Raw genomic sequence first — 17,823 nt, forward strand, 5'->3', positions numbered from 1 at the left:
CAATATTAAATGTTTCAGCACTGCAGACATCATTTTAAACGTTCTTAAACTCCAGTTGTAAACCATTTGAAATTTGCACTGACATTCGCTTCAGGCTCAGCTCACTAACTAGCCATTTAGTTCTATTCACCCCCATTCATTTTGAACTCGTGATAGAATGACTTCAAACCGCTAGTGAATGAGTCCAAAATGAATGGGGTTAAATGCTCTTTAAAAATAGTTAGTAACTAACAACTTATTTAGAATATTTCTTTATTTTAGAAAGTCCAATAAGAGTATTTCCTATTAAGAAAACTGACCTACTTTTTTTTTTACAGTAAAAGAGTTTAAGCAGTAAAGAGCATTACTGCTGATGGGAGGTGACTTCACAGCATAATTAGAAGGTTTTTATCTGGAGTTTAAAGTTTTTTAATTATGTCTTTAGCACTGAAACATTTGGTTTTGTTTTGTTTCGAAGAAATCAGCCAACTTTTCAGTATAAAAATATCAAACATTTATAAACTATGATTTTGCTTTATTGCTTCATATGAACCCATTCTTTTTGGACTCGCCCTGGAGCGCCCTCTGGTGGGGTTCTCTGGTGTAGAATACCGAATTCACAGCATCCGGGTTACTCACAACCCACATTCTGGTTTTCCGAGGACATTTAAAAAAGAGAAAACCCACTCTTCTGGGTTTGTTACACCGCCAGAGGGTGCTCCAGAGTAAGAACAAAATGAATATGAGGGCTCATAGCAATCGAGCAAAATCAGTGTTTATGAAAGTATAATAATTTTCATATTCAAACGTGTAATACTTTTAATATAGAACTATGTTAAATGTTTTAGCACTGCCGACATATTTTTTGCTGCTGGGAGCTGACTGTACAGCATAATTAGAAGGTTTATGACTGGAGTTTTACAGTTTTTTTTTTAATAATGTCTTTAGAAATTAGTAGACTTTTCAGTTTTTGGAATCACTCTGGAGCGCCCTCTGGTGGCCGACGAGCCCAGAACACATTATTAAAATGGTATTCTCCTCTCTAGAGGTTCTCTGGTGTAGATCACTGAATTCACAACATCCGGGTTACTTAAAGCCACATTCCGGGCAGCGTACACAAGTGACATCATACCGCTAACGATGCTTTTTTTTAAAGCCCACCTGTATTCGGGGAAAACACGCCCTTGAGCGCTCTGATTGGCCGATATCAGATATTTATAAACAGCACGCCAGCCCACACAGCGAAAGCCCCGCGTCTGCTGCGAAGGGATTGGATTAAATTCAAGAATGACGGATTCATCAACCAATCGCAACGCAGGAGGGGCGTGGCCTTTTCTGAATAGAGGTAGGAAAAGGAAAAAAACTGCACCGAGCACCGTGCTGTCTCACACAAGTAGTTTGGTATGACCAAGCAAACCGAACCGGACCGCGATCCAGTTCAGAGCTGCAGCCCCGCGGACCGAGAGCAGACCCGGAGACACTGAGGACCCGAGCGGCGCGGCGGGATGGACAGCGATGAGGATAACGTGGAGGAGGTGGTGGAAGGTACGACACGCGGGTCCTGCGCGTGCACGAGAGCGGAGCTGCGCGCTCTGTAGTTCTGTACTCTTTTTATAGACGGACTCTGAGAGCTGTCCGCGCGCGGGGTATGTTTAGTGTGTTAGTGTGTGTGTGGAGTCTTTTAGTGTGTGTTATTTGTGCGCGCGTCCTGTGGGGCCTGTCTTCATCGAAGCGCTTTAACTCACCCTGGCCACGTCCCAAACCGCGCAGTACCTTTCTAACTCAGTGATATAGTAATCACAGTGTACTGTGTAGTGGACTGAGGGCTGCGTCCTCATAAGAGAAGATGTAGAAATATGAAGACCAGGGCTTTGTCCAAACAAGCACTAATTAATTCACGTGGAGTGGTCGTGTAGTGTCATGACGCACTTTTTAGTATAGGAGTAAGTCAAATCACTTACTCCTATACTAAAAAGTGCGTCATGACACAGCCTAACGGATGGTTCTCTGATTGACTGAGCAGTTCTAATTTATTTGAATTTACACATATTTTAGACCAGTCTTACTTAGTTAGCTATTTGTTGGACATCAGAAAGCCAAAATATGTAGCTGAATTAGGTTCACCACACAAAAATATCTCATTATAATTTGTTTTACTGCATTTGTGAAATATATGATTTTCTGTCATTCTTATCCATTTAGATTACTAAAATAAAATTCCTGCCTTTAATAAATATAACAAAAAACTCAAAAAACAAAGTAAAATGTATTATAATATTAACCCTCTAAAGCATAGTATTTGCATTTGTTGAGAATAAATATCAAAACACTGCTCAGCATAATGCTTTGTGATATAATTGCATAATGCTGCCCCGAAGCAACAAATAAAAAAGCACAACTGATTTAGGAGGTAATATAACACAAAACAGCCAAAGTATGCTTTAAAACAGGCTTATCAAATATGGGTATTTAAATATTAAAACATTTAGATTTTTCGTCTAATATTCCCATGCTCTAATACTGGATATTGTTTAGGCTTTTTCTCACATTGGATTTGTCCTGTTTCTCAACCTTACTGATTTTTTATTTTTATTTCTTTTTCTCACCCTCTCAATATAAATATTAAAATAAACATTTAGAGGACAGTGTACAAAAGTGGATAGGCTAAATGGGTAAAACTAATGATAAAACAGCAGCAGCTATACAAAATATTGGGGGTCTGGTTTCCTCCCTCCATCCATAAACATATGCACACATAGGTGAATTGGTGAATGCTTGTGGGTGCTGAAAAATAGAGAATAAAATAAGAAATTGTTTATTGAATTAGCTTGATGTTGTACTTTACCCATACTTTCACAATTGTGAATACTCATCCTACTCCAGTTACTGCTCTCTGGTTAACATTATTGACCAGATCACTACTGAACTGAACTGTGAAACTGCAAAAAGTAAATGTGAGTTATATTAATGTATTTATCTATTTATGTATGTATGCATAGTTTTTTTAATACCAGTATGTTTTTACTTTCTGGCAGAAATAGGCAGAATCACATGATTATGATAATAATTTATTCCCACCTAGACAAACTCATTTAAAACATCAATAGCCTGTGGAGATTTAGCTCTCATTATGCTGTCTTGTTTTGTCTTGTAATATAGATTTATAGAATTTATAATATGAAGCAGACCCTGAGTGTAAGTGGATGACAGGGTGATCGGCGCACTGCCTCAGTCATTTTTGGCTGATGAGGGTGACATCAGTGTTGAAGATTCAAATTTTAAATTCACATTTCAAGAATGGATGTGTGTGTGTGTATATGTTGTACATGTGGACTGACCATGTTCAATGTTTATGTCTCTAAACAACTCCACAGGACCACTGGATGATGATGACCTCCCCCACGGCTTCTGCACTGTCACCTACTCCTCCAGTGATCGCTTTGAGGGCCACTTCGTCCACGGTGAAAAGAACGGGAAGGGCAAATTCTTCTTTTTTGACGGCAGGTCTGACACAAAGCACTAATAAGCAACAAAACACACACACACACAAACATGCACACACTGAGTATTTCCAGCCAGTGTGTTATTATTAACAATTATCCAAGACAGGGCTGCTGGGTTCTCAGACATGATTATGATTCATATTTAGATGAGTCAGTGTCTCATCTACACACACACACATACGCTCACACATGCGCGCGCACACACACACAGTCCTGCAGGCTGTCCATAGTTATCATGGATGTAAATGGGTAGGTGTGAGTCACAGGTGATGTGGCTGATCTGCCACTCGTAGCGAATAGTGTTACTGACCCGCTCTTATTTTTAGACTCTGATTAATGATCAATATACTGTATGTATTAGTGAAGGTTAATTCTATAATATTGTATAATGTCAAATCTGAATATTTATGTGCTGTACATAGAGGTTGGCTTCACCTTAATGTGGATAACTATGTCTGAATGGAGCAAATTATAAAGAGCCTATATTATGCAAGATTTAATTCTGTAATTCTTAATTATGCAAGATGTAAATGCTGTTAACTTAAACAAAAATGGAGTTTAAGCTACACAAACAGTTTCAAATTAAATTGTTTCAAATGATGTACATAGTATATTTGTCTACACCTGTGTTTCTTACTCCTTATTCTGGAGGCTGTTCTGCACATTTTTGATTGAACACAGGGCTTGTTACTTACATGATTAGTTGGACCAGGTGTGTTTGGAAAAAGGAAAGGAAGGCTGTGTCCCAACTGTGTACTACTCTCTAATACTGTCAGGTGTATAATATATAATAATCTTAAGTGTGTGTTTGACAGTTTATATATATCAAATATTGTTTTACATTTTGTATGTTTGTATGTTTTGCTAATATGGCCCAATATTGGGTGCCACGAACAGGTTTAGGAAATACAGAACTACACCTTCTCTATTAATCTTACTGTAGTTTAGTTCTGCTCTTTTATATGCTTTTATAAAAATTATAAGGCATATTTCAGCCCAGAATGCTTTTTGAACATATACATATTTTACATATACTTTATGGCAAAAAGTGTTGGGACACCTGTTCATTTATTATTTCTTTCAAAATCAAGGAAATAAAATAGTTTATCCTGTTTTTGTTTAAACTAGGCATAGTACTAGCTTGTATAGCATTGCTGTGTCATTGCTACTCAGTTCTTTTATTGATGCATTTCCTGTTGGTGTGTTTTATCTGTGCAGTACTTTGGAGGGTTTCTATGTGGATGATGCTCTGCAGGGCCAGGGTGTGTACACATATGAAGACGGTGGCGTGCTCCACGGGTCATATGTAGAGGGAGAACTTAATGGTCCCGCACAGGAGTTTGATCCAGAACGTCGCCTGATCTTCAAGGGCCAGTATAAGGACAACATACGCTGCGGCATCTGCTGGATCTACTACCCGGTATGTTTATTTGCACCAATTTTACTGTAAGTTTGCAATTTGCATACACCAGAGATCTGCTTAATAAGACATAATACCATTATGCCAAACAGATACTTTGATAGATTTTATGTGACGTACCAGGTAAAGTTTTTCTTTTCTAAAAGCCATAGACTTATATAATTTGCTTGAGTAGTTAAACATGTTGACCACTGTGAAGCATAAAAAGCTGAACTGAATGTAATCAAACTTTTTAAACTAAACTTTTTAGACTTAAATTTGTTATTATAATTTTCAGATTAAAAAAAATCTGATGCAGTCTGAGATCTAGTCACAAATCAACTTTAGTAAAACTCAATGCATTCATATTTAAAAAACGATTCATGCTATAGTTTGTGATTTTGGGGATGTCTGGCACCACCACTGGGGATTACTAATATTGAATAACATATCTCATATTAAACTGCTCTAAGTTACTTAATATGATATAGAAACACTGGAATAATATAGACATTTCTTTGGAAAGTCTCACTGGCTGCATCTAAAACCACATACTAATTTACCACCCATGCTGTACTAATAAATGCACTCCTTATAGTAGTGTAATGTGCCTAGATTTTTCCACATTATTTATTGTGCTCTTTCCTGGAACAATTAAGCAACTCCTTCAGGAGCCTGTAGATGATGTCATATCTGCAGATGATGTCGTATGTGAAGGTGATGTCATGCCTGACTCAGTCAGAAAGCATCGGTAGATCCGTTTTTTTTTTTGTTTGTTTGTTTATTTTTTATAATTGTGTATAATTGTTTTGCTCTGCAGGACCGAGGCTGTGTGGTGGGGGAGGTGAATGACGAAGGGGAGATGACGGGCAAGGGTGTGGCATACGTTTACCCGGACGGACAGACAGCCCTGTACGGCAGCTTTGTGGACGGAGAGCTGATCGAGGCTCGGCTGGCCACCCTGACCAACCAGGAGAACGGCAGACCTCACTTCAGTGTGGATCCAGACAGTCAGTAACTCCAGACTGCCCCATCTCTCAACCTGAAATTTTCAATCCACCATGGCTGTCCCACTTTCAAGAGTCTACACAACCCCACGTTTCTATGTATTTCTTCTTCTCTGGTTTTATACTGTGTGAAAATGTATTAGTCACGACAAGTGTGGGACTAATCTGCAAAGAAATTGAGTTATTTTAAATAGGAATAACTCAGAAAAATCTAATTTACACAATTTCCCCCTCTCGCACAGTGGATTACACTTCGCTGCCTGACATTTACTTCTTCAGGTTTATTCTGGAGCTACGAGGCTAATAATAGCTAACAATTAGTAGAAGCATATTCTGTACTGATTAGCATTGTGCCAACTGGATACCTTAATCACCAGAAGTATATGTCCAAAGATTTGTGGACACCGCTTTTAATGAAAAAGTGTGTGGACTAAAGAGGGATATAAAGCACCACTTTAAGCACTGAGCTGTAAAGCAGTGGAACTGTGTTCTCTAGAATAATGGGTCTCTATTCAATTGAATACTTTTTGCATGGGTTGACCTCAGTAGCCTGACCTCAGTAACTGTGACTCATCAGTGAATGCAATCACATCTTCGAAGCAAAGCAATTTAAGAGATTAAATTACACCACCTATTAATATTTTTGTCAGCCAATCAGAACAGAGCTATTTATATTATGTCTGTTTTTAAAGTCACAGACTGTTAAATTCTAATGGATCAAAAAAGATTGTAAATAAATGAAAAGGCAAAAGGAATGATGAATTTATGCTTCTAAATTGAATGTGTGTTTTTCTAATGGAAAGCATATTGAATTGAAAATTTTGTCAATGATTGTACTCCTACTAGTTAGTTACATTAGCCGTATCTTCACTGCAAAAATAAAAATGCAAGTGTATCTTGGCTGTTGTGATAAAGGCCCTCCTAGTGTTGGGATCATTTAAAGTGATTGAGAGAGTCATAATGAGTGGAGAAGCTGAGGAAATATATATATTACACAATACCATTGTTTGATGTGTATCAGCCTTAAAAGGAAAGTTGTGTAAATTTGATTTTAGCGGAATTAGTCCTTTAGGGAAGCACCCAATGATGACTGTTGCTTCTCTCTTTCTCTCTCTCTCTCTCTCTCTCTCTCTCTCTCTTTCTCTCTCTTTCTCTCTCTCATGCTCACTGTTTCTCACTCTTGCTCTCAGGTCCTGTTTACTCCTACGACAAATCCACTTCATCCTGTATTGCTGGTCACAAATTGCTGCCGGACCCATATGAGAGCCAACGGTCAGTAACAAGATTCTCAACAGTATGTGAGAACTTGCTGATCATATGCTAGTGAAGTCTGAACTGAAAAATCCAAATATTATTTTTGGCATTTAGGTGACTATATGTTTGTGGACACCCCTTATAATTAATGCATTCTGCCAAGTTGCACCAATTGCAAACACAAATGTACAAATTAACACATACAGCATGTATAGTCCCTTTAGGTAAGTACCACCAATAGAATATACATCTATGGAGCCGATAAATAAAGATGACTTTGTTGGCACCATGCTTGTTCTTATGTCAGTAATCGGGTAGAAGGACATAAAGTTTGCAACCAGCATCATCCAACATCCGAAACACTTGCCGCTGAAGGCGGTCAAATCTCAGCAATGCTTGTAAGGCCTTTCTTAGACTGTAGAGACAGTCACTCCAACAAAAAAGAATAACAAAATTATTATAATGTTTTTGGAAGACAGAAAAAAATGAACAGTACTTTTGTCTACTTCGTGTAGAAACCTTTTTTGGCTTTGAACCACAAAAGCACCACTTAGCCCTGCTGGAGGTGAGCACTGCCTTTAGCTGTGCCACGTGCCGACTGTGCCTTTATGTCCAAGAGAAGACAATTGACCTTGGTTTTAATCTAAGGGGAGGACAGCGGGACACTCTGTCGCTAAGCAAGAAATCAAGCATTTTGTAAGTCTGTTCATTGTTCTTCATCAGCATCATTTGCTGTTGTTTCTTAACTCTCTGGTTTTGTTTATAAAAGCAGGACAATATTTTAAGTTGGGTGCATATACAGTATGTAAATTGCACAGTGACAGAATGCAATGCTAAAAAGAACAATGGTTTTCAACCCACACCTGGCATTAGACCTGATGCCTGTTCTATAGCAGGTACTTCTCTACAGGTACTAGACAAGCTGTGTGTGTATTTGCATTTGTATTTAAAAGCATTCCTTAGAAAGTGTGTCCTTTTGGACATAGTGTATGTGTAGAATATTTGTTTTCTGTATTAGAGTTCAATTACTAAACATTCCTACCTGTGTGTGTGTGTGTGTGTGTGTGTATGTGTGTTTGTTAATAACAGTGTGTATGTGGGACAGTCATTGATTTCTGGAGCAGGGGAAGGACTGTTTGCAAAAACTGATGCTGCCGCTGACACAGTAATGGCCTTTTACAATGGAGTGCGCATCACACACTCAGAGGTGGGCTGTAATTGTTTTGCATTGTTTTTGTGAGTGTGTTTATTTTCTTCATACATTTCTGACAGTTTCATATTATGGCAAAAAGTCAATTATATAATTAGATTTGGCACAGGCATCTGTTGGCTGATGCATCAAATTTGGGAATACAGCTGCCTGAACGCTTTGGCTGTTTAATAATGCTGTTTTGGGGCGCAGAGTGGTCCAGAGGGAGCAAAATTGGCCCTGCTCCCTCCGGGTGGTTATATGGCGCTCTCTCCCCATCATGCTTAAAGGTGGTGCCTGGCAGCACGCGGCATCTGTGAGCGGATGAATCGGAACCTAGCCGCTGTGCTTTCCTCCGAGCGTGCTAGCTGCTCAGTAATGATTCATCAGCAGCAGCTCGAAAAAAGGGATGACTTTACATGTCTCGGAGGAGGTGTGTGCTCGTCCGCATCCTCCAAGGGTCGCAGGTGCCACTGGTGTTTTTATAAAATTATAACAAAAATAATGCTGTTTTGGCGGCAGTTGCAGAGTCTGACTTCACGTTCTACAGGAGCCATGTGCTTTTAATTGACAAAGCATCTAAGTACTTTTCAACATGCTGTTTTAAAAAGCCAAATGCATAGCAACAACACCACCACTAATAATTAACTATAATAATACTAATTATAGCTTGTATTTTGATTTGACAGGTGGACGATCGTGATTGGTCTCTAAATGGGAACACCATTTCATTAGATGAAGATACAGTGATTGATGTTCCTGAACCTTTTAACCACAAAGAAAAATACTGTGCATCGCTTGGACACAAGGCCAATCACTCCTTCACCCCCAACTGCAAATACGACCCGTAAGTGTGAAGCTGAGAGTTAGATAATGTAGTGTGGGTGCTGAAGAGTACTAAAGAAAGAAAGAAGACTGTGAGATTCTCACAGTTCAGTTAGTAGCTATAAAGCAACATTCTTTAGTTCTGGCCCTGGGGGCCTGGTGTCCAGCACAATTTGATGAATTTACTCTTACACGTCTGACTCAAATCACCTGTTCCTTAGGCCTGGTAGATTAGACATTTGAGGCAGTTTAAGCTAGAAAATCTGTGCCAGATGCCAACCTTATAAGATCAGAACTTTTGGACAACTTGGACAATTTGTATGATGAAGCTTTACTAGCTGTTGTGTCCCGTAACGTTTACCATGTCCCAAGCAAGATAAAGAATGCTGCACTGACCTGATCAGTTTACATAGATATGACATGATTTTTGGCATGTTTTAATGCCAGGCATGGGCATATTGTAAGGTGGTGATTGTGCTTTTTCATAACTTGTATTTTCATAAAAATGTGAAAATAAAGAGCCACTGACCAATATACAATATACATACCATTGGTTATCCACATAACTATTAAGCTTTTTTTTGTTATTTTATCAGGTTTGTCCATCCTCGTTTTGGCGCAATAAAATGCATTCGAACAATCCAAGCGGTTCAGAAAGACGAGGAGCTCACAGTCGCGTACGGCTATGACCACGAACCTTCAGGAAAATCCGGCCCAGAGGCTCCGGACTGGTACAAACGGGAGCTGCGCGAGTTTCAGGAGAGGGAGGCGGGACGGGGGGCTAAGGACAAGTGTTAAAAACCCTCACAGAGGACCCCCCCCCCCTCCCCCCAAAGAAAAAACCTCTCGCATATCTAATGCCAAGCAGCCTAAACCCACCTTGACCTGATCTCCAAAACCGCCCCCCTTTTGCTATCTTGCTGTTATGTAGTGCTGAAAAAAAACCTGTTTTTAATACTCCGTATGTTACTCTTCCTCTTAACCTGCTCTGATTTCTTGTTGTATCCACTCTTTGAACCCGAGGCTAAACAGTACAAAACTGTCACCAGACCTTTTTCCACTTAGATACTGAAGAACTTGAGAGACTTTTTTGGAGGTGCCACAATATATGGAGCATAAAATCTGAGATTCAGGTATTTTAATCTGCATTTTGTGTATTTAAATGTTGATAATAAATTTACCTGACTTTTGATAAACTTGAAATTAGGGCTGGAAGATTAATCTAATTTTTATTCTTATTGCAGTATGAGTTTTCACAATGAACTCATTGAAGGAGCTGTAAATACCAGAAATTATGGATTTATTGTTGTCAGTTTGACAGAATTTGACAACCAGTATTATCCACTGCAAATTTAACCTATTCGTTTGATTAGCACCACCACATTGGGTAATTTTATTGGGGAGTTTCAATAAAAATATTATTATTTTGTGCTACGTAATGTCACAAGCGATAATATGAAACGATGTATTACAATATTGATATTTTGTCCCATACCTAGTGATCATGGCTAGTATATGGTGTAAGAAGTGAGTTATGGCATAACATACTTTACAGTTATCAAAGAAAAATCAGGGAAATTTAGTTTAAATGTACAAAATGCAAATTTAAATACGTTCTTCAGCTTTCGAGCTCTACGCTATGATATGTGATCTGAAAACCCATGTGACTGTGAGAGTGCGAGAATGTGAAGATTGTGAAGTGACTGAAGCACAAGGCGCTGTGAGTTGGCACCGTGATGCGTATCGAGAACTATGCACTATTGACCCCAGCCAGAGTTCCTCTCTGCAAACCTCTACAAGCACTTGCAATGCAGTCCGTGTCTGTCTGTGGATGAGCTGCCCTTAGCTGTTAGAACATCTTTCACACAGTCGATAGCGACTCCAGCAATCACCTGTGGAGTAGTTGAACCTCTCTCTGTTGTGGCACAGTTACTATCTGTGTTATTGTGTTTACCTGCACTGAGTACCATCAGACACTAATAGTGCTGTAATCTACAGTATTATAATCACCCACACATTATAAACACTTGGGTTTTCAGCTTTTGTGGAATAATCAGGAGTGTGGAATCGTGTTGAAGCACATTGTGTTTGTGTGTGTGAGAGAGAGCTGACTGAGTGAGTGTGTGTGGTGGAGTATTTAGAAGATGATCTGGAGGAGACTTTATATGGGACTGAATTCAGGCCTTTGATATGCAATATCTCTAAACCAGGATTTATCAATAAAATATTTAAAACCTGACACAAATCTGTTTTTTGTCATTCTAATGTTGTGTAATTGTAATGTCTACTCTTATAAAAGTATCTGGCATATGTGCTATCTAGGTTGATCATGTGACAAATATTGTCACAGCCATAGGGTCATCAAGATGTGAACAAAGTAGTTCTAATCTGAACAAAGTGGCGTGCAGTGTGACTAAAAACTTATAGTTAAGATTAATTTATAGGTAACTGTACTGGATAACATTTCAGATAGTGAAATAAAATTGTCATGTTGCACCTTTAGTTAAGATGTTTCTACAACAAAATTCGCAGGAGACCATGTCTGCACACAAGCACCACATACACTTTTTTATTGAATTTACACTTTTTTATTGAAGAAGTTAACATTATTGATATAGCAATATTCTTATATATATATATATATATATATATATATATATATATATATATATATATATATATATATATATTTATTTTTTAATATAATTTATACTATTTTTATATATATATATTTTATACAAGTTTTAAATTAGTTTTATATTTAGGTATAATGCCAAGTCCTAGTTCAGAGTGGTCTGCCCATATTTGTGAGGCATTTCCTTTGTTAAATATATTTATGGAGTTCATGTAGTGGAGTTGTGAAGCTGTAAGCCGAAACAGACCACAAAAAAAACTTTTCTAATAATGTTGTATCTTAATTTGTAATAGTAAAATTGTACAAATTTACTTAAACTCAATTAAAATGTAAGAAATTGATTAATTAACATGTAATTATCTCTAGTACCACTCTGGTTACATCTTTCTTACTGAATTATTCCGATTTTAAAAATATAACCTTGACCACGCTCACTTAAAAAAATTAATTGTAATTATGTATAACATTTTTTGGAGATTCAGTTCCCCTTTAAAACTTTTAACTAATAAAAAAAAACCTAATTTACTATTAACGACTTTTATTACTATTAACTATTAAGGACAAGTTAGTCCTTAATAGTTAGAGTTCCCCTGGAAACCTAATATTGTATTAATTTAATTATTAAAATACATATTAATGGCTTATAGAGGCAGGAGACCAATAGCGTCAGAGTTCGACCACGCCCACTAGGAAGAAGTGGGGCGTGTCCAGGTAAATGATTCAGTCACCTGCTGTAAAGGAAGCGGAACGGACGGGAGAGAATCCGGAGGAGAGGAACTAAGGGAGGTAGGAGATCTTTGTTATCGAACACAAACAAAAAGTTTCACTCTATATATGTTCATTTTCTTGGTTTATTACAGAAAGTAGATCTTGATGAACCAGTTTCATATCACAGCTTTGTTTATGTTCTGTTAAAAGTACCTGGAATTGGGGTTGGTTTGAGTTTTGATGTCAAAGTTCGTGGCTTAATGAGGCTGAAGTAAGCTCAGATTCTCCAACTTTCTATTTATAACTCTGTTCCACCTTCCCATTACCTCCAAAGTCAAATTAATGCAGGGTGCTTATCCTGTACGAGTTACTCTGACTGCTCTGCTGTTCCATATTTAGTGGGATTGCCCCAAAATCCATTGCTACTGGAATAAAGTTTGGGAACCATTGCCAAAATCCTATGTCTGGATCTTTTCATAGAGTTCCCAGATTGTTTGGTGGAGGGTGAAATATGTTTGTTGCTGATCTCTTTAGCAGCCAGCAGAAAAGCATTTACTTGAAAATAGCTGCAGATGGACCCCTCTGCCATAGATCTTTTAAAAGATAGTCAAAGTGACGAGTTGGAACACCTTGCCTTTGTTTTGCGATTAATCAAAGATAAAGAGATGCCTGCATTAATGCAAGACTATAAAAAATAACATGGATCCCATTTTTTGTAACTTCTTGTCACTTTAGATGTCCTATCTGTATTAAAAATAAGCTATTTCTGAACATTATTGATTTACAATAATTGAAAGACTATGTTTGACCTAAAGTCTTCTTAGCCTACAGTTCCTTATTTTCTGTCATGATATAAAAACTCATTAAAGCTCTTTAATGCAATTTTTCCCTGTCAAAGTTCTAATTTCAGATATCAGTAGTTTTTTTTTATTAGCAGTTATATCAGATCTATCAAATATTTAAAGCCATTTTGACTGGTCCTATTACCAGGATGATGCATGTTCATAATGTATCCTCATTTGCTTTTCTTGTTTGTAGTTATTGTCTTTTCTTCATTTTTTTATTGTTATTGTAGATCTTTAAATCTAAAAGGGTCACAGAAGAACCCTCGAACACCAGTGTCTGAAGCAGATAATGGAGCGCTACAGGTATTTCATCTTCAACCAGAAGGTGATGGTGCTGTGGGGCATCCTGCAGGTGGCTTGCTCAGGGCTTTGCGTGGTGTGCGGATTTATGGACGCGGTTTTCCGTCAGAGCACCACACTCAGCTCCACGAGAGCCCCGCTGTGGGCAGGACTGGTGAGTCTGAATGGGTCACTCAGTAACTCGATAAACACTGGACCCTGAGTTAAGTGGCATGGACAGAAACGGTGTGTTTACTTTAATGCCTGAACTATATCTGTTCTTTCTCAGATCATGGCTGTCCCTGGTGTTTTGGCCCTGTTTGCCTCGCAGAGGAAAAACCCCATCCTGGTTAGTTTCAGTTTTAATTTAATAAGACCTAATGTATGATAATATAACACTATATGTTCAGTGATTAGTCCTGTCATTTCAATTAATTAAAAATAATTGAATTAACATGCTGCATAATCTTTTGAAAGATATTGGATCCACTGCTCCATGGCATAATGTTGGGAAGTTGTATAACCATTGAAAGATTCCCATTCTATTTGTGTACAAGCAGTATATATGCAGTTCAACAAACGTTTGTTAAATTCTCAAATTAAAAGATAAATTGCATATAGAAACTTTTCAAATTAATTACATGTATATTGTATGTATGTAGTCTAATCTATTTTTCTGTTCCTTCAGGTGAATGCCATGATCATGTCCTCAGTGCTGTCTTATTTTGCCACACTGATTGTGCTGATTTACGCTGGTGTGACACTGAGTTACGGAGAGGAGGATGACGAGCTCTTCCACCCCCACCACATCACTGAAGTGGTACAGTATCTTTCTCTCCATATTGATCTTTCTATTCAGAAATAATGCATTACTATAAACCAGGGGATTCTAATCCTGCTCCAGTAGAGCTAGCTACACTCCAGCTTTAGATTCATTCACTAATTAATACTATCTGATCCATCTAATTACTGCATCCAGGAGAACTTGATCAGTGGAGCTGTAACCTGCAGGACAATAGCTCTCCAGGTGCAAGTTTGGTGACTCCTGCTCTAAACTGTTCCCATACTTGCACTGGTAAAGTTGTCCATATTCCTTATTGAGAAATAAAAGTAGACAAAAAGGCTTCATGCTGTTGAAAAGTCACTCCTCTATACCCAGAAATCTTAACAGGTAGCCAAATAACCATTTTTATAGAGATTTTATTATTTTTTTATCTACAGTGGTAAAGAAATATTGTATTAGGTGAATCCTTGTTCGAGTCTTGAAAGAGGTTTTTACACTCATCAACTATGTGGACAAAACAGTTTGAGGGCACCCCAAGATGCATGGTAATTGGGTCACTGAAATCCCTTTTAGAGGTGGTCAGTATTGAATAGCATACCATTTTTTCAGAGAACATAGTTCCATTGATCCAGACGTCAATGCTGGGGTCTTTATACTCCTTTAGTCCACACCTTAGCATTAGGCCAATACATTAATGTTGTCTGCCTCTGAGAGTCATATTCTATTGCCTGAATTTCTTCACAAGGACTAAAACTTTAGTCCCTCTGCAGAGACTAAGCAAGCTGTGGGTTATGGGTGCAACTTAAAGTAGCTGAATGCATTGGTTTAGAAGGGGTGTCTATAAATATTAATACATGTACAGTATAGAAAAAGTTCTATTATAAATGGTGATTGTGTGGTATTTGTGAAAGACATTTAAAGCATCTTTATTTTAAAAGCGTACTTTTCAGAGGAGGGTATCCCAACCTGAACCCACAGTTCTGATACACTTTGGCAAAATAAAGACTTTCAAAATTAGTGGCTCAGAAACTGTAGAAGCACTGTGTGATGTGTAGAACTGCTTTGGAATCATCTGCCCACTGTTCCTTACTGTAAAAAGTATTGATCTCTGGATTGAAACAGTCTCACCCTCTCACTTTTGCTCAGAAATGGAAGTGTGTAGTGTATTGTATTGCCTCTCTCACACTAAAAGCTTTGTAATAAGTGTGTGTGCGCGTGTGCTGTCTGTGTTTGTCCTGTGCAGAAGTTCGTTCTGAGCCGAATGGTGAAGGGAGCGAACAGCACCATGGTTCTGGCAAGTGTCTGCTCACTGATCTTCTCCTCCCTCATCATGTTGGTGGGCTGCCGCAGTCTGCCACTCTGTGGCTGCTTCGACTCGGTCACTGGCATGGTGAGTGAGTTCACACCCAATTTGGACCATGACGTTATGCCATATCAGGTTTATTGATGGTTATAAAGAGTGGCCTGTTTAACATGGTTCACATATAAAAATGAACTTTACTTGACTTGTACTTTTGTTATCAGACTTTTTTTTTCCCAGTTTAAACCAGTCAGCTTGCTATCTCTACTATTAAGTATAGCACATTTGTATTTGTGCCCTTAAATATCCCAAATTACATAATTAAATTAAAGTGTAATTTATAGATGGATCTATGTTGAAATATTTAAATGTATTTAAGATGATTATAAATCTGTTAAAACTAAACATCTTATTATGTGTTTTTCGCAGGAGACACTGGTCCCTCAGAATGATCCAAGTGCTCCAACTGAACTGGTCTGCACCTGGCATGGTGAGAACCCTCATATCAAAGCAGTAAAACCTGGACTGAAGAGTCCTGTTAAACCTCTAATTAAATTAAATTCTAAATACTATCCTAGACCTGCGCAGCTTGTGACACTGCAAAAAATGACAAATCAATCCAGATGAGTCAGTACTAGTTCTATCTAATCACATTATTATAAATTATTATAAATTATTTCTATCAGTAATAATAGTTTATGCTATGAAAACTGCAGATGCAGATGTAAACTGAATAATTAATCACTACCAAATTTACAGAGTCTGGTGATGTATTATCGGTTTTATTTAGTGGTATAAACACAGCATTATTACTGTTAGGTTCAGAAAGTAGATTACATTTTATTTTTATTATTTATGCTGAAATATGGTTTAAATCTCATAACTAACTCACACTCACTCACTCAGTCCCTCACAGCTGCTGCTCCTCATTAAAAAAACACATACACAGTTTAAAAGATTATTGTTGTAATTAATCTGACTGGCAACTCCAAAAAATCTGTATCTCTCTTAGGAGGAGATGACAGAGTGTTTAACTCCCCAGCATCCTTCACACTGCAGAGCCCTGAGCAGGAACTCAAAGATCTATCAGCACTTCCTCCTTACAGCAGACTTGCTTAGCCCCCCCCCCCCCCATCAGCAGAGTCAGCGAGAGCACTGGGTGTGAACTGGCCTGGTTACAGTGCCATGTTGTCAATTTCAGGACCTCCAAAGAGATTTTTACATCCTTAAGAAATATCATCAGATTGCCATTGAAATAAGTGATGATTTCTATTCCACATTTCTATGAACTCCTTTACATTTCATTTTATTGCTTTTAGTAATTTTTGTGCCAAATGTAGATTTTACAGTGCCATTTCTTTGTGTGCATTTTAATTTATTTAATTTATAGCATTCATACTGTTTGCATGTGTATATATTGTTGAATAAACATCCAATTTTGATCAGTTGTTGTTTTGTGTATAGATGCATCTCATTTGACTCAGTAGAGGTTGGTGATTTGCCAGAAATGAATCCCAATACTTTGATTAATACTTATTGTTGTATAATCAACTCTGCAGTGTTTCATACATTCAATTAGACAACAACTTGTACATGCAGAATTTAATTTAGATAGTTAATCAGTAATCTAGATTTTGCACACAAAAGTTATAGTCATTTATGGTCATTTAAACAAGAATCTCTATTTTAGACATTTTTAATGTTTTTTGACAATGTGAATGTGGCAGTTTTTCTGTACATTCTGTACTTTTTCCATACGAATCGACCAATAGAAATGGTCCAAAATGGTTTTGAATACTTTAAAATTTAAAAGGTTTTTTGGTTCTCCTATAAATTTGATATTTTTGACATATGAGGTTTTTGGAGATACTTTGTGCTCTTGATTTACATATGTGTCTGGCCCAGTGTAGTATTGTAATTTGGTATTAAATGATCATTAAATCCTCTATACAATGGAATTAGATCAGTTGGTTTACAATTAAGGATAACACTTTATAATAAGGGTACATTTAATTACCATTACTTACAACAGAATATCTCATCTAAATATTAATTAATACTAAGACGATCATTACAAATAATAATTAATTGATTATTTTTTTGACATATTTGCAAG

The 17,823-nt window shown here is 37.5% G+C and overlaps 2 protein-coding genes across 4 annotated transcripts; both read left to right on the forward strand.

The window, feature by feature from the left end:
- The first annotated feature begins 1,328 nt into the window (after positions 1–1,328).
- On the forward strand, positions 1,329–11,401 carry setd7 (SET domain containing 7, histone lysine methyltransferase). Of its 2 annotated transcripts, XM_007229865.4 has the most exons (8): positions 1,332–1,524; positions 3,354–3,483; positions 4,701–4,902; positions 5,702–5,891; positions 7,079–7,160; positions 8,232–8,349; positions 9,021–9,178; positions 9,753–11,401. In XM_007229865.4, exons 1-8 carry the CDS (start codon positions 1,485–1,487, stop codon positions 9,952–9,954), a joined length of 1,122 nt encoding a protein of 373 aa, XP_007229927.1. In that variant the 5' UTR covers positions 1,332–1,484; the 3' UTR covers positions 9,955–11,401. The 2 variants fall into 2 exon arrangements, 1 of the variants encoding a protein (XP_007229927.1); XR_001518672.3 differs by lacking the exons at positions 8,232–8,349; positions 9,021–9,178; positions 9,753–11,401 and having other exon boundaries at positions 1,329–1,524; positions 5,702–5,987; positions 7,079–7,165.
- A 1,073-nt stretch (positions 11,402–12,474) lies between these two features.
- Positions 12,475–17,149, forward strand: zgc:113425 (CD20-like domain-containing protein). 2 transcript variants are annotated; one of them, XM_007229867.3, is made up of 7 exons: positions 12,475–12,577; positions 13,575–13,798; positions 13,913–13,972; positions 14,312–14,443; positions 15,651–15,797; positions 16,137–16,197; positions 16,720–17,149. In XM_007229867.3, exons 2-7 carry the CDS (start codon positions 13,634–13,636, stop codon positions 16,824–16,826), a joined length of 672 nt encoding a protein of 223 aa, XP_007229929.1. In that variant the 5' UTR covers positions 12,475–12,577; positions 13,575–13,633; the 3' UTR covers positions 16,827–17,149. The 2 variants fall into 2 exon arrangements, with proteins under 2 accessions (XP_007229929.1, XP_007229928.1); XM_007229866.3 differs by lacking the exon at positions 16,720–17,149 and having other exon boundaries at positions 16,137–16,713.
- Positions 17,150–17,823: the final 674 nt, after the last annotated feature.

Source organism: Astyanax mexicanus, chromosome 10, assembly GCF_023375975.1.
Source record: "Astyanax mexicanus isolate ESR-SI-001 chromosome 10, AstMex3_surface, whole genome shotgun sequence".
NCBI lineage: Eukaryota > Metazoa > Chordata > Actinopteri > Characiformes > Acestrorhamphidae > Astyanax > Astyanax mexicanus.